Below are 27500 nucleotides of genomic sequence, written 5' to 3' on the forward strand. Positions count from 1 at the left end.
GATCTATCCCTTCTCTCTCATTAAAGAATTCATGCAGAGTTTTTTGGCTGTATGAATTTAACATTTTCCGTAATTTTTCCTTTTATAAAGACCAGCGTTTGCCAATTTTTGAATCTTAGTTGCAGCTGTATGTATTTCTCCAGGTGGCTAGCGAGGCTATGTCCACTTCCAGTATGCAGGCCATTTTCTGGGCTTTTTTCAGTAACTTTTGCTGAAAGGTTATGCCTCGCAGTGCTTTAAAGGAGCACTTGCTACGGCAGTATGCGAAGTGATGTGAATGCTGAACGGGAAGCGCTGACGTGCGCGTGGACCAGCTGCAGCTGTTTGCCCCAGACATTAGGTTTTGCCTTAGGTCCGGTAAGGCTTGGTTGATTATTTCTGAAACGTTGGTTTTGGTGGTATCCTGAGGTAGGATGCTGTTTTCCCTGACCCCATCCTATAGCGACTCTGCGGATCCTGTGGGAAGCCCCGTCTCCGGCAGGGAAAGCCTAGGAGAGTGGAGAGATGTCACAGGAGGAACCTGTGATTAGACATAACAAGTCCAAATGCTTTAATGACCGTTTTTGGCCTGGGTGATAGATGGAAAGGATTTGCTGAATCCGAGGCTTTTGAGAGATGGGGCATGTCAAAGCATCTATTATGTTTAGGGATGATATAATGCATTTCCCTCTGTGATCTTTTGTATGAAAATTCAGTAGGATGAAAAAACATATAATCAAAGTATTCTTTTGTGTTTTGACTAATAGAAACATTTCATTAAGTTGTCTGAGCTTTATAGCTATGGCTTTATAGTTGTGCCAGGAATTCTGTCTTTTCTGTCAGGACTCTGAATTTTAATGGTTAGGGCCCTTTTGTTGTCTTTCCTTCCCAATTTTGATAACTTGGCGGTCACGGAATAGTTGGAATGAGTGGGGTTGTCTGTACACCTGGAAAAGCTTTTCCTAGCATTTTGCCAGGGTACAGATGTTTTCCTCTGGCTACAGCTGGCGGAGCTGCCTTCTGTAAATAGTTCCTGCTCGATTACCTCTTCAGTGTGGTGTATGTATTGCTAGTTAAGCTGTACTTGTCTCTTCATCAGTAGTCATGCTCTTTCTGTGGTCTTCACATTCATTAGAGGGGAAAAATGGCTTTTCTGGCTCCTTTTCTACTTTTTTTTGGATACTGATTGCTCTTTCCTATTTAGTGTGGTGCTTACGCTGTGTGTTTTTAATGGAAGGGCCAAAAGCATCTGTCACTTGAGATACTTTCTGTTCCTTTTTAGGCTATTTATCTAAAGTAAGAAAATAATAGGATTTTTACAATAGAAAAATGATTTTTGCTTGTAACTGCTTATAATTCTCCATTGTGCTGTTTCAAGATTGTAAGACAGTTCCTCAAATATTTGTTGCAGTTTTCTTTTCCAAGCTCTGTCCTTGATAAAAGTAGGAATGTAAAACTGCAGTGTCAATAATATAATTTTTATGTGCTTCACTGTTAGCTACTGAACACTTTCATACAGCTAGTGTATCAGCAAGTTAGTAGTAAAAAAAAAAAAAAAACAAAAAACAAAAAGACAACAAAACTCAAATCTTGTTTCCTATTGTGTGTAATAGATAATTTGGGGCAGGGAGCAAGCGCAGAAAAAAACTTTCTTATTTGTAAAGTAAGCAGCAGCATCTTACTGAATAGATATTTCCCAATTTGTACATGAATCCCAAATGATTCAGGTTTTGGAACAAGTAGACCCGTATTAGGCCAGAATGCCGGTCTTACTGTAGCCTATGTTTGAGTATATTGCTGATGGATCTCACACACACACACACACACGCACACACAAAAGACATAATCATTTTAACATTCAATTATTTTAGCAGAGTTACCTAAAAAAGTAGAGGTTTAAATCAAATATGAAAATTACGAATTCATATTATGAATTATTCGCCTTGATACTCTATGGCAAAATGTTTTTACGGGGAAAAAAAATGTTCCTCTATCCATTTTGGGTTTGCCACCTTTCAAGTTCATTCTATTTCCTCTGCCTCATATAAGACAAAGGTTATTTTTCCAACATCTCCATCTTCTTTTATGTATTGTATGTTCCTGTGAGCTATTCCTTAATATAAATAACTTATTTTCAGTTTCTTTTAGAATTCTTGTCGTCTTTTTCATCTCCTAATGATGAAGGGAGGACTAGAAAAGATCCAGTCATTGCTATGCTAAACAAACATGTCCTATTCCTTTTCAGAATTTGATCAAACTCCATTTAAAAGATAGCTCTGGGTTAGGGTTCTTTGCTCTTTTCCCGTTGAGATAGATTTACTAGAACTAGGATATGTAATATTTCACATGAAGGCAGGCCACTGACTTACGGAATAGATTAAAATGAAATTATATATCTGTCCTCTTTGTTTAATTTTTTTTCATTTCTTCCTTGTCTTTTCTCATTGCTGATATACATTGAGATCTCCATGTAGCTGTCCACAGTGTTGCCTAAACTATTTTTTCCTGCATTGATACTGTTCTTTGAGAACACAGTAAGGTGAGTGAGAAGTTCTCTCCAATATGCATTACTTTGTATTTATCAGCATTACATTTTATCCTGTTCTGTGCTGCTACTGTCATTTGATCTAGTTAAACCTCCCAGTCTTCTGTACCCCTAAATAATGTATTACCTGTAAATCTGTCGGAATGCCATCATTCGGCATGTTTTCCTGATCGTGATTGAAGTTATAAAACCAGCCTACTTTTTAATATGAAATAGGTGGTAATTGGTAATACCCTTGAGAGGTGCTCTTGTGTTTGTCTTTTGTGCCCTGATTACTACTTTTTGTTTCTTGTGCAGGACTTTCAAGGCTTTTGATGCTTTAACATCAGCTTATTTGTCTTTCCAAGATACTGCATCAATATATTTGAAGAGATTGAATAGGTTCATGAGATGTGTTTTTCTTCAGTGAAGTCACTGTTTAGACATTACACTAGTAAGATATTTTTGTTGTATTGGAGCTTCCCCTTTATCTGTCTATGCTCCGTTCATTTAATGGCTGGGCTGCGGTGTTAAAAAGTTGTTTTTGTGAGAGTGCCTCAGTTGGAGGAAGTAAAAATGCCTTCAGATAATCCCTGTCCCTCCTCAGCAAGAGCTTCTGGCAGCCCAGCGCCTGCTGGTGTTTCTCAGTCCAGAGTTCCTGTACGCCAGCCCCGTCTGACGTGAAGAACTTCCCGATCTTAATCCTTGCAAAATAGTTCTCTTCATCTCAGCTGTCCGTAATTTCCTCTTCTTCGTTGCTCCACTCAACTCAAATCGGCTTCTGTAACTTCAGGGGCCTTTAGCCCAGACACCCCAGCCCAGAGCCCGCTCTCGTGCCGCTCGCCGGTTGCCTTGCGGGCCCGGGTGTGCCTGCTGCCTCTTGGCTCGGCCTGCAGTCCAGCCGTCCGTCCGTCTGCTGCCTGGGAGCTGGAGTTTGAAAGCATTCAGGAGCTGCAGCTAAATGCTTTTTCGGGCATTTTCTGAATTACTTTGAGCTGATCTGCATATTTCCTCTGGTTCTGAGTGAAGGGTGAGCCTGAGAAGAAGGTACGAGCAGTCACATGAAGGTCTCTGGAAGAGCCACGGTTGCAGTCGCGCCGAGGTGTTGCTGTGATAGCCTCAATCTTCCTAGCTTCTGCTTTTCTAGAAGCCATTAGCAAACTCTATCTGCTTTAGGGTTTTGACGAGCTCTGCATATGTCCTCAGTTGTCTTGAATAACCAAACAGCTAGAAAACTTACGTTTTGTTTTCTTGTTGTTATTATACTACTTCTGATTTGTTTTTTTTTAAGCTTATCAGGTATTGGGAGAGGCCAGGTAAATATCTCCAGGAAATTGATGGTAGGCTGGAAAAAACAGGAGGATGCATTTGCTTGGCTTTGAAAATCATTTGTGGGGTTATCTAACCCCACCAATCTCGCTTTATTTGCCGAGTCTGTTTTGGGTGTTCTTTTGGCTAAACAACTAATTCAGTCTGAAGAATGGATTTCTGTTGAGTACCTCTGCATCAAAAGACCTTTAAACCCAGGGCAGTGACTTGTCTGAGGAGAGCATGTTTAACACAACCACAATTCTCGTGCTGTCTTCAGTTGCCACGCGTAGCTGCGCTCACAGCGTCCAGGGAGCGCAAGCAGGAACGTGTTGCGTTGCCGCTGTTGTAACAGCGGTGTGGCTGGGAGGCCCTGGCTCGTCTTCACGAAAAAGCCAGGACCCAAACCTCTTAGGGACGGGGGAGGAAGCAACATGAAGATGTTTTGGGACAGGGGAGGAAGCAACATGAAGATGTTTCAACTGATAAAAACAAACTGGCTTGCAAAGCTTGGAGATCTCTGGCTGCGTATTTTTATAATGTACTAGTGCAGAGGCCAGTTGCGTGTCTGGGGGAGATTATGGTTTGTGTCAGTAAGTGGAAAATCTTTTGAATTGTGAGCTTGCTCTATTTTTGTTGAACAAATCTGATATCCTAGAGCGCCCTTGCAAGTCTAGGGAAAACATTTAATTATAATTTCAGGCAGCATGTGTAATACAGCTAAGGAGTGTCAATCATGCTTGTGGAGGAAAAACATGGCACTTAGGGGCTGTCACTCATATCTGTTAGTAGAGTTGTAGAAAGCTTTAAGGATTGCTGGGTTTGTCTGTATCAAATGCAAAGATAAAACAAATTTGTGTAAAATACATGCAAATTGATCACCATCGCATTAAGGTTTGTTAGGCTTTTTATTAAAGATGTTGTAAGAGATGAGCCCTGTAGTTAAACTATTCCCAACCAGTATCGTTGGTGATAAATGGGAAGAATTCAACAAGTCCGGTTTTACCACAGACAAACATTGGAGTCGTATACTCTATATGAAGTACACGTATTCCTAAAAATTAGGCAAGAGAGCATTGCAGCTCAAAATATTTCAGCGTGATTACTGCTTGAATCTCACGGGGATGTCGTGTTTGCCATCACTGACGAGAGCCGTGTGCATTACTGAGCAGTATTCGCCATCGTTAGTTGAAATGGAAGTTTGGGGTTCTGTTTTTTAAAGTCATGGCTTCTCAAAAAATAAAATCTTTTTTTTCCCAAAATTTCTTGAGAATTTTTTCACTTTAGTTCAGCTTTTTCAATCAGACTTATAGCATGCATCTCAGGAAGTGCAGAGGATTTTGATGTTAACTTTTAAAAATAAAATTAGTAGCTGAAATGAAGCATTTCTTTCAAACCTGTTAATGATTTCTATAAAATATATTGCTGAATCCCCACTGCAATTGAGTCTTTACTCAAAGCAAAACATGATGCTGATGGTGTAAAAGCAATTGCCTTCTTATTTTAAAAATTGTGTTACTGGCACAAAATTTTCTTCAGCATGTCTGAGAAGCTGTCCATCAAGCACAGGACCTTCTAGTAGCTATTGTTAGCTAGCAACGTATATGGGTTTTTGTTTGGTTTTTAACAATAAACACCAAATGAAACACTGATTTTAGCACAATTGTTTCATTAAAAATAGTACTTATGGGACATATAGTGATGTGATGCAAGAGACTTGCTGTGTGCAAATACAAATTTAAAAGGATGTACTACATGTTCCTAGAGAATTTAGCATTAAAAATTGAGTGCATGTACTCAAATATTTGCTTAAAATATGACAGTTATTAATTACAGAAATATATTTGAATATATGCCTCAATTGCAAATTGTTTAGTGATTTAATAATACAACTTGATCAAAAATAAAAGTTTGCCTTATCCTCTCCTCTGCCACTTCTGTCGTGTGTACAAACCGTCTTCATAGGAACGTGATACTAATAGCAAATGTGCTAAACTGACCTCGCATCATCTTTGATGTCTGATGACATCAGACATTCTTCCATTTTTCCAACAGACTTTTTTTTTTTGTATACTTCTATAGTGAAGTAAGGAAGTAAGCTAGTAACTGTCTTGAATCCCATTATATATAATCTATGATGCTGCCCAGATGGAAAGTTCTTTGTTTCCATGCTAGGCTACTTCTGCAGGTCATTCTGAATTTATAAAATCGTTTTTGTATTTTGTATCTTTTGCTTGTCATCTAGCATTGTTTCAGTGTCATTGCACATCTTTCCCTGTAGATATGTTTTACCATCTGTTTTGCAATTGTTTGGGGATATTAATACTTATGTATTTAATCTTTCTCTTACTGATAAACGAGCAACCTTATAGCAAATCAAATAGATTATTTTTTCTTTTGTATAAAAATACTGCTTTCAGCTCTACGATAGAGATGGTCTAATTTGGCTTTGCTTCCATGCTATGATATCCTGTAAAGCGGCACAGTTAGGCGAAGTGTAACTGCAGTAGGTTACCAGGCACCTTTGGAAGGATACAATGCTCGTGGTTGAATTCTTTTGAATTTTGGTTTTGAGTCCTTTTGCTTATGCTTAAGGAAAGCTCATATGGAAAAAGCGAGAGGTTGTTCTGCAACTTCTGTTAAATGTCCTTCCAGTAGTGTTTTCTACACGAGTCATTTCACCATTTTTTGGTTTCCTGAGGGCATTACTGAATTTTGCTATTTAATAGTCTTTTAATCAGTATCAACCTCCAGTAGTAGTCTTTCTCACATGCACTAATGGCTTGTTCAGAGGTCCTAATTGTGATTTTCATGTTAAGTCATCTGTGTCCGTTTTCTCAGAGTATTGGCCTCATTCGCCAGTTGGAAACCTGCTTTCTGGACCCAAGCTAGTAACCTTAATTTAAGAAGAACGGCTCGTCCGTTGTGCAGGGATTACTGATCCGTAATGGGAAGACACCTATATGGAGGCCTCCAGAGGTAGACCTCCCAGCGGCTGTGGAGTAACTGAGCAGTCCTTATGTTGTTCTAGTAGAAATAAAATTCTTCTTCACCATCAAGTAGCTCCTTGCAATGCGAGTAAAGGTGATGTAAAGCAAAGGACTTAATAATAATAATACTAAACCCTCCCTAAAAGAAATAACTCCCAGAAGAGCAGGATGTAGTTTTTCACGACTCAGTGGAAGGACGTGTGCATGCTTGTGCACGTGGTGTGGCAGACTTTCAAACTGAAAACTAAAGGAGGAGATCAGAGCAGATGACGGAACAAGCGCGTGAAACGAGCCGCGTGAATCGCGTTCGGAGCGGTTTGGGGCGCGCTAGAAGAGCCGCGCGTTTCGCTGCGAGCCGGCCCCAGGGTGGCGCGGCGCTCGCGGGGGGCGGCCGGGGCGCGCGGCCCGCGCCGGCGGAGCGCGCCGCTGGTCACGAGCCTTTCCGAATGTCGTTGCAGACTCCCGCGGAGCAGGCCAAGGCGAGGCTGCAGCTGGTGCTGGAGGCGGCAGGTAAGCGTGGCCCTTGCACGTAGAACTCTGCTCTTCGCGTAGCTTCCCTACTATCGGAAAGACGAAACCCCTCAACACAGGAGTTCTAGCCTTCTTGGCTTGCCAAATGTTGAATCCCCCTCTCCATAGCTCACTTCAATCTCTAATTAAGTCGGAACTGGTGTACATCACCGCTGGCACTTAATAAATTGCTTTAAGGGGGTGGAAGTACGTGTTTTTCATTGCTGCTGGAGAACTAATCTTCAGGCTTTGCATGTTTTTCCCCTTACTGCTGCTCCTGAGCCTTTGCATACCCAAAGATTGTTTTCCTTTATTTATTAATTTTTTTAATATTGAACTGAATTATTGTGTATATATGTATGTGTTTGAGTGGTAGTACAAATCCACAGCAAGGTTTTGAAGAGCTCAGACAGGCCTGCAGCGAGCGTTCCCATTCGGTGCGGGGTTGCATTTGTCCAGGGCTGGTGAGAAGAAAAGCAGGATGCATGTTGTGCGCATGTGTTTCTAACCCCTTTTAATTTTGAAACCTTCAATTTAAATAAGAATTGGAGGAATCCTTTAGTTTTGTATCTGGCTTAAAGCCTTACGGGAACGGTTGGGTCTATTCTGCTCCGCGGGGCGCTGGGTACTGTGGTGGCCTGCTGCCTCCACCTCCAGGCTCGGCGTTTCGTGCCCGGCTGCTGTCCCCTCGCTGCCTGGGACAGACTTTGTCTTCTCTTCGCCTGGTGCCCGAGGCCTGATTTGCGAGAGCCGCACGTGCTTTAGATTGCACGTCCGAGATGAGCATCTGGGATCACCCCAGCATCTTATGCTACAGTAGCCTCGTGGTCACTATAGATGCATTATGAATGAATAATGATATGTCTTTGTTCACAGTATACTAACTGTCCTTCAGATACTTTCAGTTATCTTAAAATCATTAAAAATAGTAATTTAACTCTCTAAGATGTTAACCTGTAGTAATGTTTGTAATTGATTTATTCTATTCCCTGTTTTTACTTTACCGTTAAAACTTTGTTGGTTTATCCCCAAGAGGGAAAATTTGCAGCATTTCATACACGCGGTAGTAAATATATATTTGCAATAATTGCTGGTCCTTAGCTCAGCTTTAGTTTCTAATATATGTAGTCTTAATTTATAAATAGTAAATCTAAGAAATATCAGACTCTATTTTTTTTTTCTACATCTGGGAAGTTTTTGTTTTAAAGGAAATGCATCTTCTGATATTAGTGTTTTTTTCTCAAAAATGCATCTAGCCTTTTGTATTGTACAGCTTCAAATGCATTCATTGTTCTCCATAACTTTTAATAAATCTTTGAAGCATATAATTATAAAATAGATGTGACAGCACAGACCAAAAAAAGCACAATTTGTTTATACTACTCACATCTGTCACACCTCATTTTTTAATTTAACACCTGGGAAATGTATAAAAGATATCTGTGAGTTATATATCATCATGACCTGGGTCCCGGAAATTTCCAAAAACATTTAAAATGCCTATGACACTTTTTAATTTAAAATTTCACAATTGGACTCTGAAACTTAGATTGAAGGTGCAAACTGTTCATAAATAACTCAAGAGATGTAATCTGTTTATTTCTCTTAACATTTCAAATATAGAAAAAAGTTCTGTTCCTGATTTTATTTAACTGTTGGTAATCTTATGCATTTATGAGATCATTCTCTCCTCCCTCCCCTAGTCCTGTTTTTAACAAATTCAATTGAATTTTGTTAAATTGATGCGAGAGCACTGTTGAGAACGTTAATAATATTTTTTCCATATATTCCTTCTTATTTGTTTATGCATTGCAAAACAAGCCCATTTCTTTACCTTAAATAAAAAAAGAAAAAAGAAAATGTTTATCAGAACATTACTGAGCAGATGTTTTCAGCAGAAACATGTTATATCTCTCATTTCAGTAATATGAAATTCTTTTAAAGGCATTACTTTCTATACTAACTTGTTGGTTTAATCTTTCAGAATAATAATCACTCAGCATTTTAAGATCAGATTCTAACTTGATTTTCAGGCATATTTTTATATTATTATTTTTGTGTTCATATGTTGTTGAAGAATAGCTAAATAATATTTATAGTGTACTGTCCACAGATAATTAGTTTAAATGTGTTTTGTTGTCTTTTTGAGAAGTTCAGAATCAATGGGCAGAATCAACAACAGTTGTTGTACCATGATGTTGAATGCTTTTTTTCCATGTGATGTAACTTTAAATTAGTACTTTAGTGATGATAAATTTTTTCCCTGTATGTCGTGCTCAGTTCAGGATATACTTCAAACTTGTGAAGTAACTTGTAGACTATCTGGCAGTAGAGGTTATAGGAAATGCTTCATTCCATTAATTGGGGTTAAAAAACATGCCGCATTCAAAATGCGTAGTCTAAGTTTTAATAATTGCTTATAATGCTGTTCTCCTTTCTGTGGCATAGACAAACAATACAGTTTTGTCTTCTACAGCAGCTCAAAATTGCCAACGAGTGTTGAAGAGGTTTTTGGGACGGTCTCATCTTTGTTCATCTCTATTGAAATGCTATTATGTTGGCCTCTCAAACTTCCTTTTCCATGACATTTTTATTAATATCCCAAATAAATCCAACGTTTTCTTATATTGTTTGTATAAATATATTTGGTCATTTTAGTCTGAGGAGTTCCTTATCTTACTATACTTTGAAAGTATTAACCTAGAAAAGATTACTTGGTTTATTTAGCAAATATTTTGGTTCTTAATATACTGGAAATGCCTTCGGATAAATGTAACAGAAACATAGCACAGTAACACCTTAACTGTGTAAGATAGATTACAAAATATATTAAATATTAACATGCTTGAGCTAAAAGTTATTTCTCTATAAAATAACAATGTTTGTTGTAAGAGCAGTTTGACTTTAATTCAAGCTGCCTGATGGGTTTTGTGGCTTATTGCCTCTCCCAGGATTATATTTATATATTATTTAAGTTTATAGTCTGCTATTCACCATAGACTCATAATACTTTGGATTAGTTTGTTTTACTAACTAGATTCCTCTTTTGCTTAGCCCCATCAAATAGTCTATGTTTCAAGGTATCCTTTTTCTCTCCTTTGTCTCCTTCCTTGGAGATATTCAAAAGCCGTCTGGACTCAATCCTGGGCAGTGTGCTCTAGGTGACTCTGCTGGAGCAGGGGAGTTGGATTAGATGATCTCCAGAGGTCCCTTCTAACCTCACCCGTTCTATGATTCTGTCTGTGCTTAAGAGGAAAAAAAACATGTGGTATTTAAGTTCCTGTGTTCATTTGGCAAAGCTGGGTTACTGTTGTCTTGAACCTTGCTTCATTTTGAGAAAAGAAATTTGTCTGAAATTTGTACATTTGCAATATATCCCTGTTGAACTGAAGTTAATTTTCATCACGGTTGTCGAAAATAGTATTAGAATGTAGCTTTCATGACTGACATTGACTGAGGTCATTAAACCTCAGGCCTTTGGAAGGATGGTAGGTTACCTGCCACCAGCTGGCATTACGTTGGAACGGCTGCCCCATCTACGCTGCCTGTGGTCTACTTTGCTTATGTTTGCCTTCCGAGTGCCAGCTTTTATTGCCACTGGTTAGGTAAATTCATTTTCCTTTAAGCTTGGATTAATAGACTACAAACACATGTTTTTGTTTTGAAGGCTGTATCTTTCTGATTTATTTATATATATATATATATATATGTACATATATGTATATACACACACACACGTATATATATTCATTTGAAAGCTTACAATTCTTTAGTTTTTTTGAATCCATGACTATTTATGCCTCATACAGTAAACATCTTATCTCGAAACTGTTCTGTGGTACATTTAGGCATTTTCGGAAGGCTTACACAAAAACTGTGTGAGGGGTATATCCCTTGCCAGTAGGTCTAGGTGGCAAGTGAAAATAGTCATGTCACCTAAGCTGAGCAGCTCTTCAGGAGCAACTCTTTATTGCTGAAAACAGTTTCGTTTAAAACTCACCTCAGTACCTGAAGCATACAGAAATCAGTGAAAACTGTTTTGATGTCAAGTTTTAAGTTCATGCAGAATAGGTGCATATGTTCTAGGAGACAGCTTTTGACCTTGCTTTATTAGAGTTCAAAATGTCTGAGGATGTTTTGTTCATATTTAAAAACAGGAATTCTCACCCTTTCTCCAAGTATAGATAATTTCAGTCTAAAAACTGGTTGTAGTATATTCGTGTGAATCAGGCTAGTAAAAAAGCTAACGCTATGTTCATGTTAAGTACTATACACAACTGCAGTAGCTATATACCACAGTCATTAGGGGACTGTATAAAGCATGCAATTTCCAAAAGAACATTAGGTACAAAAGAAAAAAGAGAAAAACAGCCTGTGTTTTGCTTTGTTCTTTTTCTGGTGTATCCCTGAACTGTTTGTGTGTAAGGGTTGTCTTCTCAATCTGAAGATGCTTTTGTGACTTTTCTGTTGACATGGAAATTATATGCAAAATGTAGAAATTGAATATCCCTGTGGCCTTAAGCAAGAGAAGGAAGGTTGTGTATTAAATACATTCATAACGATATGTATTTTTAGGATATGGATTTTGAAAATGCTTTCACTATCTCAGCTTTTCCAAGTCCTATTCTAGTACAGTGGCCGTAGTTTATGAAAGTTAATTATACATTACTGGGCTCCCTTCATTCTTCACTAATCTCTCCATCACCAGAGATGCTTGAGTTTAGGGAAGCTGAGTGTCCAGTGGTCTACAGATCAGCTGCAGCTTCAGGAGGAGTTAGGGAGATGTTCAGTATGGGAAAAGTCTTTTTCTAGAATGAGTTAGATATTCGTTTAGGAAAATACCAACCAATTTCTGTGAAGGCCAAAAGATAGAAAATAGTAAAACAGATGTTTTCAAAAAAAGGGGGGGGGGTTGCTTTTCACTGGTGCTTTCAGGGGATGAGAATCCCTCTTTGGGGGAGAGCTGCTAAATTATTGCATATTTACCAGTAGTTGTGTGGGGTGGAGGGGAACATGGCCGTTTTTATATTCTGGTAATATATTGCTGCCAAGAAGTTTTGTCTCTTAATTTGTGCTGATTTTGCTATATGCTTTAAGTAATTGTTTGCTTTGTTAATGTACGTTAATTGTCCTGATTAAACAGGATAATATTTGAAGATGGCAAAAAACACTTCACTTTAATTGTCAAGGAGACTGATTTTTGGTTTATAAAAACTATCATTCAGTAGAAGTTGTTGGTCTTGGCCATAAATTTATATTTGCATGACTTTATTTACTTATCCTCCTTAATGTTTGGATACAAAAAAGCCTTTTTAGCATCGTCTCACAATATCACAGCAACTTGCCATGTTTGAGCAGATGTTAAGCAGGCAATAGTTGAATGTTAATTTTGAGAGGGTGGTACATTTAAGCCTATCTGAAGTATGTTGCATGTGGGCCTTGCAGACTGAGCTACAATGCTTTGTCTCTTGGGAGAATTTTCAAGCTAAATCTCTTTCTTTTTGTCACTCTATATGGACTCTCTCAAGTCAGTATAAAGCAGATCATCCCTAGGCTAAAGCTCTTCAGCTTTTGTTAGTGGGCTCTGTAGACCTGTAATTAGGCCTCCTGGCAGGCCTTGCAGGCCAGTTAATGGTCATATGGAGTTTCTATGAGGCAGACTGGCTTTGTGTAAATCCTTCGCAGGAATACGTTTCTGGGTCACTTCCTACCAGGACCGGGCTTTGTCGCGGTGCCCCACGGGCTGCCAGGGAGCAGGTTCCCTTGACCATGGACAGCTCAGTTTGCCGCGCACAATCCACCCGGCTAATCCCCAGTGTAAACAGAGGATTTAGCAGAGCTTCTGTCACTTACCGTTGCCAAACCACTTGGGTGTCTGTGATTTCTTTCCCAGACTTCATTACTGAGCAGCAGAGAGGCACCTAAGATTTGAGCTTGTTTGTGTATTAAAAACTTGCTTGCTCTTTTCACTGATTTTAAGAGAAAACTTTCAAGGACTAGAATCCGGTCTTATTCAAAGGGATATAATTAATAGAAAACTCCAAAACGTCAAAGCCAGTTATTTGTGCCAAAAGTTGTTATAAGGTGTCCATGTTTTCTCATAAAGTGTAAAATCCAGATGAGTATTCTGAGCGTAAATATAGCGAAAGGAAATAGCATATGGACGTTTTGAACTATCAGTCTTACCACTCTGACCAGAGTAGTCTGAAAAATTTTCTCTAGTGATAAGTAGAAATTTCTTGCTCTCCAGTTAAAAGACAATTACAAAAGGCAATTGATCTGGATTTTCAAAGGTCTAGAGTTGAAATAAATGACTGATCTATTTTGGGAATCTGCATTTCAATCTATTGGTGAAAGAGCATTCAAGAATAGAGCATTTTTGTGGAGAGAATTCCTGATCGAGTTTATTTAAAGGAGACTTGAGAATTGAGAACTCACATGACATTAGCAATATATGGTAAAAACAGATGAATAGAAATCATAAGCATTTAACGTTTATCAGATCTGTTTGACAGCAATTCTGAATATTGGATATTTAACTCATTATCTTTGAATTATACTATCAGATTGCCTCATTTAATTTTGCACCATGCATCTTTATTACATTTTTTTACATATTCTTTAAAGAGAGAATAATGGAATATAACAGGTACTTTGGCTTGAGCTTTTGTAAAAACGCAAGTGTGTAATAACATTTACTTGCGTTTCTCTTTACCTAGCCATTGTAATACATTCTTCTGGGGAGAAAAATCCTCATTTGTGCTCATGTCATCTGATAAATAGACAGTCAAATATTCTCTACTTTCTGGTATCAAAATGGCTCATAACAGATGTGGCCGAAAGGACCACATACGTAGACTGTATGATTTTAGTCTGGTGGAACTAATAGGATCACTTGCTACTTTATAGATTCCTGCTTTTCTTTTACTTTAATAAAAACTGTTTAGTTAAATAGGATGGCCTCTGTTTTGCTTTTTTCTAGCTATGCAAAGTGGTAAGATGGGCAGGTGGCAGTAAGTATAAAAACTTTTTTTGACTGGTACTTATTTCTAAATAAATTTTATAGAAAGCATTTGCTGACTTGTTATTTTGGTTAGGGCTTTCATGTTGAAATTTGATATCCTTTATACTGAATTTCTAAAAAAAAAAAAAAAAAAAAAAAAAAAAGGGGGGGGGGGCAATTTCAGAAGGATTACTAAAAATGTGATGGCGTGTATGCACAAAGAACGTAATAGTACCTAGCATTTTACCTATTCAGTGTAAAAATACTTAAGGTACTCTTTTCAGTAATATTTTCTCTAGACATTGTTAGAATCTGAAATGCATCTTTATAAACTTAGGAGCTCCTGAAAATTGAAAAAGGTTCACATAGTTAGTATGTGGATATGCCCAGTCTGAGTTAATATTAAATTCTTATTTGTATTGGTTTCAAACTGTTGTTTTGAGTAGTGTCTATTGACATGTTGGATAACTGACTCTTACTTCCATTTATGAAATTCTCTCACCTCTGTGAGCAAAGATGTCTGGTGGAGAACAAATAGTTCAGTAAGCCAAGTGCTGACGTAAGGCCCTCCGGATTTTTTTGGAAGATGGTTTGTACAACTTTTCTTGAGCTAAGCTGAGAATCTGAATTCATTGCAATCTGTTTCCAGGGCAAAGCTCCCCTTAAACAAGCAACGCCTGGGGGGCTCAGTGTCCGCGCGGCGTCCGCGGCCGCCCTGCCCCAGGAGGCCTGGGACCGCCAGGGCCGTTGGACCAGCGCTCCTGTCACGTTGCTCGTCTGCCTTGGCTGCCTTCAGCAAGCGTTCGTCGTTGAAAAGCACCCGCTCCCTCGTTGCTCGTGGGCTTGGGCGCAGGATCCGGGGCCGGGGTTTTGGTGTGCCACAGGCCGCAAAATAGCACGTAACAGCTCTTCACGATTAAGTTCATATTCTGCTGCTCTGCTGTCAAGGATGAGCTATTCAAATGTTGAAGACAAGAAAAAGCAAAAAAGATTAAAAATTTCAGATTGGAGTTTGTGAAGCTCACTGCTGGCTCTCGTTCCCACTGCTGCTGTGGTTTTGGCTACAAGCGTTCGTTGCTTTTTGCCCCCGGTAGTGGCCATTGGTGTTCCTGCTGCCTGGCCGCCTTCGGTGCTGCGATGCTCCTCGCGCGTTACCTCGTCGCTCTGTGCCTGAGCTTCGGTCAGCAGCAGAGGGCTGTGCTGTTTTACCTGCCTGTATTCTTCATGTCAGCAAGCGATTCGGAAAACTTGCGTGGGACTGGAAACTTGAGAGAGAAATGACGGGAAACGAGGCGGGGGAAAGCGATAGCGTAGTTGTTCTGAGCGCGTGCACCTGAGGCATTGCCCGCACCGCAGGCTGGCTGGTCCCAGCCTCCGTGGCAGTGCTGTGGATGCCACTGTGTAATAGTGTTTGAAAATCTAGCAGAGTGCCCCAAAATCATAAGTAGAACTCACTGAATGGATTTTGTTACGTACTGCTATCACTGTATTCCCTAAATGGGATGAATTCTTCAAATCTTAAGGTAATTATGTATTTTCTTGGAAAAAGAGGATGAACGCCTTGTGTGTTAGTACCTGACATACATATTTAGCTGGTTCAAATTTCAGTTGTGCTCCTCAGTCTAATGTTTTGCCTTTTCCATCTTTTGAATGCTCAGAGCCAACCTGTAGAGGCTTTGCTGGGTGGTCTGTAGATGGCCTCCACCTCTCTGACGAGTAGAGGAGCTAAGGTGTGTGTGCAGTTTCCCTGACACAGGAAAGAAGCCGCAACTGTGGGTTTCACTCAGTGTTTCGGTTTCAGAGCAAAAATGAAGTCCTTCATAAGTACTTTTCTGCAGGAGATCGAGCAGAAACTTAAGAGCAAACATACCTGAGAAGAACCCCTTCAGCTTGTAGAGCACTTGATTTTTCATCACTAATGTTGTTCTAGCAATTTAATCTACAGCAAGTTATTTCAGCTTTTTGTGGACTTACTAAAGATAGCGTGTATCATGGAATTCCTTTGGAGATTGCCTGAAGAAAAAATCGACACATCTTGAGTGCTGGAGGAAGAGAGTTGACTAATGAAAGATCACTCAAAAAAAAAAAAAAAAGGTGGGTGGGAATGGTCCTGGCCTCTATTTTGATAAGTAAGCTCTATGGTTATCTCTTAGCAAAACACTTCAGTTCTGAAGAATTCAGGAAGAGAGATCACTGAAAGAGGAAGGATGGTGGTTCTTACAGGGCCTGCAGAGCCGTGAGCCCCGGCAGGGATTTTACTCGATTGCGAGTCTGCCCCAGTCTGTGAGGATCGATGTTGCTCCCTGTCTCAGTTCTTTCAGAGGCGTATGAACTGGAATTACACTTGAAACGTGTACTGAATCACCAGGCTGGGCAGTCTGATCGCTCTCTCCGTGGCCATCTCGTGCTCCTTTCATGCCTGTGGAGCAAAAGGTTGTCTGTCTTCACAGAGCTCAAGGGAAAGTGATCTCCTGGACTTCAGGGCGCTCAGTGAGTTCACCCTCCTTAGAAAGATCTGAACGTTTCCTCTTCCCTCTGTAATCCTATCCTTATACCCTATAGATTACTTTACAACTCTTCATTGGCAAGATGCTTAGTTTTTATGTTTTCATCTGTTCAGCTCAAAGACGGTATGATCGCGGCAGATGGACGTTATCAGTTCAGAGGGATTTCTTTCAGTCTGTGGTCTCAAACATTTTCGTAATGTACCTTTCTGTTTTAGGTGCCTATTTAAATATAGGAGGTTTTATTTTCTGCAAATCAGCTTATTTAGGAAAGTCATTTGGTTATGGAGTTATTGAACCCAATTTTCTTGCTTTTGCTCACTGAGTTTCTAGGTCAACTGCTGATTCCTACTCAATCACAATTTCCACATGTTCAAAATAATTTAGTTGACAACATCAGCAGAAAGAGCAATTTGGAACAAACTCTGCAGGATACAGAGATTTCCAGAATGAAATGTTCTTCTCAGAAATGTATTTGAAATAGATGTTTAAAAGAAAAGAAAGAAAATTATACTGTATTCATTAGGATGCATGAGCTTTGAATCCGTATCAGATGCCTTCCTGACTTGATTGTGGTTCCTGCCTTTATATCTAGTAATTCCCAGAGCCCTGAGGACTGAGGAGAAGACAAGCCTGATTAATATTAATCACTCCAAGTTGGCGTATTACTATTATTTTTTTTGAAGTTGTTTTATTTCTCAGCTGAACTTCCCATCATGTTGCCAGTTCTTTCTGACAGCCTGGCAGTGTCATGGTGTGAGCGAAACCACTCTCTCTGTCTCCTACGGGTACTGGTTAACCTCTGCTGAGAGGAGCTCATTGGCAGAAGCAGAAGCTACTTTGATTCACTGCAGGAAAACTTCAGCCAGACTAATTTATAATGCTAAAGGGCTTCTGTTTCTCTTAGAAGTTTCTTGTTACCTCCTTTTCTGAAATCTTGGAGCGTTTATGGTTTCCTTAAAGAAGCATTTAACTGTTCCCTGGCCTGTTTCGATAAAGCTTATCACATGCTTACCCAATTTGTGCTCTCTGCCTCTTTCCTACTACTTTGTCTGTGGCTCTGAAAGAGTAAATTCGTGCACGGCCTTCGGGTGGGAAGATTCGCTTTGTGTAGATCTCAAATGTGGATGTTGCTTGTCTTGGAGTTACTGCCATCGTCATCTCTGTCCTAGCTGCTGTGCCTTTTGGTGAGAATTGTTTCTGCTCAGACGGTGAACGGCCCTCCTGTATCCCCTATACTCTCTCTTTCTGGAGTCCTAAAGGCATGTTTTTGCTAGAATTCCTTTCAGTGGATTTTATTTAACCAAACTATTGATATCTACAACATAGGTAGCTCTATTTTAGGTAACTGCCCTTGTTTCTACAGTTTGTGGTATCACAGTACTAATCAGATATAGTGTTGTGTGGTAAGATGCAGTAAAGTATGGACGTTTAAACGCGTAATTGTGAAAGCAATAATCCTTAATTTCTTTGTTTTATGATTTTAGAGTCTTTACCAGAGTATTTCGGATATAATTGCATATGCAGTGTTATGTTAGTCCCAGAGCATCAGGAAAAACTAGATGGTGATAGATATTTGGAAGTAAAATAAGCACGCCTATTCTGCGACATGAGACTATAACCTGTGATGAGCTGGATTAATGTGTTTTAATGCACACAGACTCTGTGTTTGGAACTAAGCCAGACCTGTATTAATAATTGTAACAAAAAGTAGTAAATGATAAGAAATTCAAGAAAATGTAAGAATAAATCTGTTAGCTAATTATATTGTGTTTTATCAGAATCAGAGGTCACTAAGGCTGGATTCTATAAAGATGCATAAAGTGCTTGAACTCACTTGGGTTGTCTACACCAGTGAGCTTTATAGCCAGGCATAAATGCTTATGCTGCTAGACATTAATACTTTTATTCATACATTACTTGCTCTTAATTTGTTGGCAAAGTTACATAGTCTCATTAGGCTACTAAAAGAATAATACTTCCTGCATGCAAAGTTTACAACTATTTTAAGAAATCATTACTCCAAGTAATTTTTAAAAACATATTAATGGTCTTGTCCTTAGATGTACATGATTTTGAAGTGCAGCTGTTTTCTGTCATTGCTGACCAAGGAAACACTTGAATAATCAATAATTCCTTCAATAATTCCTTCAACTTCATTTTAAAGTTTGCTGGAAAAATATGGAATTTGAATTACTAAAAAATACACCCCCTCCAAAAAAAAAAAAAAAAAAAAAAAAGGGAATATTACTGGTTTGATATAAACAGAGCTGTCATATTTGAAACAGAACCTGCAAGTAGACTTTGCAGTAATTCTATTGGTTAATGAACATTATTGCTTTTAGAAATAATCCTAAAGCTTTTAGAATTTTTACTTTTTGTTACGTTTTTATAAGAGCTCTGTATTTGTGCTTCCAAGAAACAAAAGTATCCTGTGCTTACATTATAACTAATGGGATTTTTCAGTAATATTGTAGCATATGGTATACATGATTTTGATGCAAATATGTGTGCTAATTATATGCAGATGAATCTTGCAGTCCTACTATTGATCTTAAGTCAAAGACAATTTTTCAGTTAGCTTAAGTTTTATATCTGTTCATATTTAGCAACTTTGCCCAGTAATTTAATTACACACTATTTTGGCTACAGAAACCATATGTGGTTGTGCGGATATTTTCTATTTAAGCGTGCCTTTGAAACATTACATTGTCTTAATATTGATAGAAATATGTTTATTTCTCATATTCAACATGATCTGTTTCACCATTGTCTCTGGGTAGGGGCACATGTTCTGAAAGTAGGTACCTAAAATAAATTATGACAGTCTGCCCTGTAAATCTCTGGCTGTTTACTACCCTTCAGTTTAGATTTTCTACAAGAAGTGAAAGTGAAGAGGGTTTGGCTGGATTTTATAGCATGCGTGCCCAGAAAACGGCTTTGAAATGCTCAATCTGCTCGGCAATGCTGTCTCTTGCTCATGGGCATGAATGGTGTGTTTAAACATTCAGGGCCTTTCCATCTAATTTCCAGATGTGGGGTTTGCCGGGATCTATCATTCGGCTTGCTGAAGGGAGAAATAAGTGAAAAAGGAACAGAATGTCCTCATTCCTTTTCATGGCCGTGTTGGTGCTCCCTGCAAGTTCCTGAGTGCGCGGGATGGGGTCGGAGCCCTGGTATCTCATGCTCCAGCTTGTCAGCGTTCCCAAGGCACCCAGTGCCTTCATGGGTAAATACCCCACCCTTTAATGGATTTTATCTCATACTGTCCTTTTGAGGCAGGGAAGCTCTTTCAGAGCGATTTAGTGATTTGCCAGTGGTCAGACGAGTGGTCTGTGGCAGAGCGGTATAAAGCCCCTGTCCTAGAGCCTGCAAACTCATGTGTTGCCACATCCTCCTCATTGCCTCTTTAGCTCCAGGCTCAGATCAGCGTACTAATTGCAACTTCTAACTTCTGTTATTTTTCAACTGGCAGCAAATTTCATATTTTTACTTGAAGTTTTGCCCAAAAATACACATTGTTATGCGTGAAGCAAATGTACCTGAGCTGCAGATGTAATGATACCCAGTGCTTTAGAAATGGATAAAAAGAAATTGGGATATAAACAATTTTGTATTTCTATTGGTTCTTTCCTTCTAGTATTTAAGGAAACTTAAACAGTCACAGAAAAAGACAGACACTTAAACAAAGCTGAGTATTTTTTGTGGTGCAGCTGCACCAAAGTGAGAGAGTCACATACATGTAGCTAGGAAGCTTCCCTGTGTGCAAGGGTCTGCACACTGGTGGAGGTCAGCCTTGCACGAGCCTGGCCCTCAGGACCGGAGGGTTAGCCTAAGGATACTTGGTAATTGCAACGGGCCATGTGGTGGCAAGCAATCTAAAACGCCACAGCAGGCTCAGTGTGGGCGTTGCTTGGTTGGAAGAAGTGAAACGTGGTGGTTGCAAGCATGGCTGAAGGTGCTGGCGGCCCTCTCTTGCTGGACCCCGGAGAGCTCACACTGAGAGCAGTGATGCTGTAGTGACATTTCCTCCTGAATAAAACCCCAGTTCTCCTAAACTTTGAGAAATTGTTCTGCTGCACTGAATAACGTACTGCAGAATTGTTCCTGAATATAAGGGCTTGTGGAATTACGGTCGAGGCTTAAATCGAAAGGCCTGAAAAACGTGACAGGAATCTGTGATCCTGGGCGTACGCAGATCTACAAGGTTTTTTTCTTAGTTCTGAGTCAGTTCTGCTAAGCTCATTGCCTACTTGGTGAAGAGGAGTGTTAAATTGCATCATTTTCTTGACATACTTCACAGGAAGTGGAAATCAAAAAGTGCCCATTTTGTTTTTCAAATTTTGCCCTTTCAGGAAAGTTTGAAATGCAAGCATGTTGCTCTGCATGCAAAGGTATGGTTGTCGAGCACCTGAGGATCTCGTTTCATGCCTACATGATCATCTTATAAATCGTATATATTAGTTTTTTTTTCACTTGAAACAGCAATGATATTTAATGGAGTAGTAAAATTCTTGTGTTACAATTATTGAAAGAATATTTATTACAGCTTTATTAAATATGGAGAAATAAGCATACTATTTTTTTCCAAATGGTTTCATTTGCTCATGTTTTCTTTGTTGACCCAAATGAATGAAATTAGAACAAACAATCTCTGAGTCATTTGTAATCAAGGGCTGATTAATGGAGTTTGGTTTCATAGCCATTATTCATTCAAGAACACCTGATATCTTTCCCATAAACAAATTGTGTTTGTCCAAATTAAGAAATTAAATGAAGCATTTGATGAGTTTATGATTGACCCTTCTAACTCTGAGCCCATTAGTCAATGTCGTTATCATACAAAACTGTTTGACTAATGTGCTGTCTAACGAAGCATGTGGATTTATTATGATTTCTGATTAATGCATGCTGCAAGCCAAACTACTAGATTGTAATAATTTTTTGATTTTCATTTTAGTAGTCGCTGAAGATTTTCATCTGTGATGAAATGCATTTATGTCCCATTAGATTTAGAGATGATTATGAGGTGTCAACTGAATAAATCTTAAAATACCGTAGTGGATGTTTTACAAAGATTTTTTTTTCCCCACAGTACTGTTGTCTTAGGTGTTTTCTACAGATGACCGCTTATCGTTTAACAGGAACTTGTGTGACAAGGACATACTGACGTATTTCTGAGACTGTTAGTAAGGCGTTATAGAATCTATTATTCTATAGAAATAGGCATTGCTGTTTCTTATAATCTGTACTTTTTTATTTTATGACATTTTAATACATGCATTAAAAAAAAAAGAGAGAAGAAGAAGAAGAATTCTGCTGTAGGGATTGCACAGTCACACTGGTTATTTTGAGAGTTTATTTTAGTAATATCTCCTGCCTGTAAGAATGTTCTGGAAAAGCTGATTTTAAGATAAACTTTTACAATATGATGGCTTTGTTTTATCTTTTTAAATGCCATAAGTAATAGTATTTTGAGAGGTTGTTTTCAGTTTTAACTTTCAAAATTATTCTCATTTGCCCTTTAAAATATGATCAAAAAGTGCTCTGTACAAAAAGGCATGTGGTAAAATTAGTAGTAACAATATTTCTTTCCTTTGTTGGAAAGTAGCTACCTTCAGCAATCCATGTTTTTCCCAGTGTTTTGAAACACTGTTTCTGAAAAGTTTTAACATTGTGAAAATACAGTCTGTGGAAACAACTTGTTTTCTGTTCACATCAAGACAGTCTCTTTTTTACTGAAATCTGAACAGCATGTATATTCTATGTCTGTTTTAAAAGGAAATTGTTTTTCTGGATCTATTTCATACTGGTTATATTCCAAATACACATTTTTTATCAGATTTACACTTTTTTTGTAGGCCACCATTCTATATTGGTCCATTTTGAGGAAAAAGAAAAAAGCTCTATATGGCCTTCACAGTTCACAGCTAACACTGCTTGCGTTCATTGGATGCTGCTACCTGCTGTTTTCAGTTCTAAATGAAAAGGCATGCAAATATACTTGGAAAATAATACAGAAATATGTCAGAGGTATGGAGAAAAGGGGGGAAAATGGGCAAAAGGATGTTTATCACAGAGAAATAACATGTCTGTTTTTAGACAAGTAGCATTGCTTCCGTACATGCCAGACCAGGCAGAAAAGTGCCTAATCACACCAAACTGATGATAATTCAGCATAAACGTAGGGCAGGGTGACGGGACGGCTCCGTTTTGGCTGGGGTGGAATATTGCCCAGCCTGGCAATGAACCCGTGCCCGCTAGCAGTATCCTACATTACTCATGCAAAATAATGCTTTCAAAGACCAAAGCCAGTTCCGGTTTTCAGCTAGTAAGTATATTATATGTATTAATAATTTTGTGTAATGACAAAGGAGTATCTGTTGCTTTGAAAAAAAGTACCTCTTAGCAAGAAACCATTGTACAGGCTGCTCTGAGAGCTTCTTCTAGGAACAATGGAACAGTGCACACGGGGAGTTTATTCAAAAAAACACCCAAATATGTGATGAATGAATTTATAGTAACTGCCTAGAGCTATATTTGCCTTTTACATTTAAAACTAATACTGCATTGTCTGGTATTTAGCTATGTAGGGAGCCTGAACAAGAATCAGCAATCTTCTTTTGATCCTACACCAAAGATTTGGAGGGGGGGGGGGAAGACAGAGATGTGAGTTAAAGCATCACTGTGGATATTTTAAGAATGGTTATAACCTAACAAAATGATGAAGACAGTATTTATTTGCTTGAGCAGTGCGTCTGCACAAATTAAATATGTACGTGTGTTTCTCTAACCTTCCTTTTAAAAAATGAAAAGCTAGACTTTTATATAACACTTCTGCAAATGCAAAACCGTATGCAAAAGCAAAAGTTCACCTAATAAATATTGAATAAAATCTCCAGACAATGATTTAAGCCACATTGCCACAAATTTGATGAAGAGTTACATTGTGATACATGGGAAAGGGCAAAATGATGAATGCAAGAGTAACAAAAATGTGTGTCCTTTGCCCTGTCACATGCATTGACATACCCTAGCAAGAAAAAGAAAAGTATTTTGGAGCACAGCTAACCTGAAGAGTCAAATCATGTTTTTATGTCAAATCTTCCCTTTGATTTCTTTTCTCTTCCCTCTTCTATGTGGCTACAGTGTACTGTATTATTTAAGATTCCCAGGCAGCCTTCATTCTTTAAACCATCATATATGTTTTATGTTATTAAATACACAGTAAAACAATTTAATGAGAATATTTGCTTAAAGATGTGGAGCGTTTTGAGCTGTTGTTGATCTCAAGTGCTTGAAGAGTGTTCTCTGAAAAACCTTAATGATTCGGGTTAGCAACTTAACCTTCTAGCAAGGTGAAATCATGATTCCATTGCTATCAACTTAAGTCCAAAAAAAAAGGGAAGACTCAATCACCTATTTCTTTGGGTTTTGTTTAGTTTGTTTGGTTTGGCTTTTCATGAAACAAGGGCTATTCACACTTGCATTGCTAGAGAACAAGTGTTTGAAACCCATTGCTGTTGCTGCATGACGTGAGTGGTTGAGCGCAGGTTCCAGAGCAATGAGGGCACTGGAACCAGCTGGCTGTTTATATTCAGGCTAAGAGTCATCATATAGTCAGTGGAGATTAAATAGTGTCTGTTACATTGTTTGATGTTTATACAACACTGAAACACAGAGGAAGGCAGTGATCTTCTGTATTTGCTCATGTACTACCAGGCTATTTAGTAGAAGTAATTTGCACTGAGAATAGATAATAATTGATCCAACACCTAATAACTTATTTAAATGAAAATTCAATGCTGTAAGCAGTATTCTTAGCAGTGTTTCTATTAATAGCATGTCAATATGAAAATAAGAAATATGAGCAGTTGCTGTTAGGAAAAACACCATTAAGTTTACCCTGGAAACTGTTTCTGTTCTCACTTGCATGTATCCATCCATCTGCGGCTCTGGTTTGGTTCACTTGGAGTAAGGACGTTACCACAGACTATTTCTGATTTCCAGTAATGCTTCGTCTCTTGATTCCCCGGTCTGCAGGGTGGCTAAAACTAAGGGGGAAAGGAAATAAGCTGTGGAAGACTGGAACAATATGATACAGCTAGAACTTAAATTGAGGGGAAGACTGGCAGATAGGAGTGGTTGGGCAGCTACAGGTAGTGAAGGGGAAAGAGAAGAAAACTTGCTTAGAAAAATTGGATACTGTTCACATGGGTATTTGATCAGGACAAACGGGTGCAAAATTTGAGTATGCAAAACATCAAGAATTTTTATTCTTGCTGACAGTTTTATTTTGTGTTCTGACCAGCAGCTTGTTCTAATCTGCTCCTGAATTAAATTTTTAGATGGTCTAGATCTCACACTTTAATTAGTCTTTTCTTCTGCAAAGCCCAGGTTGAAAAGGCTTTTGGAGAAATTCTCCTTCCTTTCAGCTTTTGTGTCCAGCCATGCCCAGTTTGAATAAACTATATAGAAAGCTCAACTTCATTTTTCAAATCTAAGTGTAAACCTTCTCAGGGAAGAAATCTGAGGGAATTGCTCCACAATGTTTGCATATGTCACTAATAATCTCTGACTTTTTCAGGGATTAACAGCTTAAGCAAATTTAGGCATAATTTCATGAGGACAAGAAAAAGTGAATTCTTGATGCAGAAGCATCAAGCAACTACTTGTTGTATTCTGGATTGCTTTCCCAAATGTTGAGGGCTGTAAAGCTCCTTGAAGAAAAGATCCCCAATGTTTTTTAACATAGGCAAAACATCTTTCCTTGATCCATGTTCAGAAGTGGTTTTGTATAGATAGTTTATCTCTTCCTCAAAGCAAAACAGAACAAACACAGCTCAGAAAAGTCAACTGTATGTTGTCATATATGTCAACAGGCATGTAAAATTTTAGCCTCCAGTTCTAACAGTGAAATAATCCTAATAATGATGTGCTGCCATCATCCTACAATATATTAAGTTGTTCATCTTGAGCTATATTATAAAGTGCAATTATTACCTCTGTGTGTTGTTCAAGTTTCTTTTCATTAAACATAAATTTAACCAGAGTGTTATTTACTCGCTGTGTAGGGAAGCTTGCAGCACTTCCATTTTGTGTATTGTCCCCCCACCCCTGTCAGTCTCCTGCCTTTAGCTGTCGAAAGCCACCGTGAATGTTTCAAACCTGGTCATGCTGGTCATACCAGATCTGCTGAAGTTGGTAGCGTGGAGTCCTCAGCCCCGATGTAAATCTGAATCAGTTTTGTCTTTCATTAAGTCCAACGGGTTTAGTAAGGAAGTCTCTAGACTTGATTCTTTCGTAGCAGGTTATTGGAGGTTGTCGTGATCGATGCTCGGAAGCGCTGTGATCTCCTAGTGAACCTTTGACTAACTTCTTAACGCTTCGGGCAATGAGGTTGGAAATTGTTCGGTAAGGGAATGCGTTTTATCCTTTTAGCCATAAATATGAGCATGAACTTGAGAATGGCCTGTGCTACCTTGCTTTGGCAATACCTTTGGCACTTAATGATGTCTCAGGTGTCGATTCAAAATGCCATGTCCAGGTGCTTTACGATGAGTTGAGCCATTGGTTTGCAGCGTTTGGGGTCGGCACCTCCATGCAGGTGCAGGCGGAGGCAGCTCCCGTCCCTCCTGCGGCCGGGACGCGCGTTTCCTCTGACGGGACGGGGGCAAGCAGAAGTGCGGGGCGTTTCGGCAGCGTGACGGAACGTCGCCCGCAAAAGGGCGTACTCGTACGCGCGGTGCAGCGCCGAACACGTTTCGGTTCTCGGAGCGTGGCGGAAAGTGAGGGACGTTGGCTTCCTTGCTTTAGAGCAAGGAGCTCCGCGGCCACAGCTCGCGCTTGGGTTCCTTCTTCTGTTGGTGACCTCCCCCTACAAAAAAAGTGCTTCCGGTAAATCCCCCTACTTATTACTAGAAATAATGCAATCGTTTTCTCTGCGCGAGGCTGGAGCTGCGGCCTGCGCAGGCTATCGCAGGAGCGCGGGTGGGAACGGGAGCGAGAAGAGGAACAGCGAGCAGTCTTGCTGGGGCGGCCGGTGGGCGAGCGCTCGCCGCCTGCGCCGGTGCTGCCCCGGGGCGGGCGGCAGCGGCCCCGAGCCCACAAGGGTTTTCCTTTCCGCTGTCCGCGCGCACCGTGGGGAGGTGGGTGGCTTCCTGGATGCACGTCCGCTCGGAATTTCCTCTCAAAATATCCCCGTTTCCAGCAGATACAAAATCAGTAGGTTTTGGCGTTTGATATTTTCGGACTTGAATCCTGGGATTTTTCTAGCACCAAGAGCTTCAGCGGGCGCCGTGCGGCTGCTCTAAGCTGGCCCGGCCACGGCCCGATCCCTCCGCCTGCTTGCGTCTGCCGGAGACGCCTTCGAGCCACGCGGATTCCTGCGGAGGCTCTGCCGGATTACAGCAAAGCATCGAGGAAATTTGGGAATTACGTTGTCCGTATTGTTTCCAAGTTTCTGCTGCAGTGCCTCTGCACAGGTGGGCTTTTTTATTTTTTGCTTTTATTTTTATGCTTACAAGGCTTATCAAACAGGCTTATTTCTAGCATTTTTGGTGGCCCTAGCTGCTCCCCGCCGTGCGCCCCGCTCGGGTGCCCGGCAGCAGGCTCCCCGCCGGCGCCGCGCTCGGCACCTTTTAGTCAAAGACGTGGGCTCGGAACAGATGATAAAACGAGCT

At 39.6% G+C, this 27500-nt stretch overlaps 1 protein-coding gene across 1 annotated transcript in view; it reads left to right on the forward strand.

The window, feature by feature from the left end:
* The window catches only part of RSRC1 (arginine and serine rich coiled-coil 1), a 169002-nt gene that overhangs the window by 93818 nt on the left and 47684 nt on the right, over positions 1-27500 (forward strand). Inside the window, exon 7 of the mRNA XM_062583147.1 lies at positions 7260-7311. Within this exon, the coding sequence (XP_062439131.1) occupies positions 7260-7311 (52 nt within the window). The remainder of the gene's footprint in view (positions 1-7259; positions 7312-27500) is intronic.

Source organism: Rhea pennata, chromosome 9 (assembly GCF_028389875.1).
Source record: "Rhea pennata isolate bPtePen1 chromosome 9, bPtePen1.pri, whole genome shotgun sequence".
Taxonomy (NCBI): Eukaryota; Metazoa; Chordata; class Aves; order Rheiformes; family Rheidae; genus Rhea; species Rhea pennata.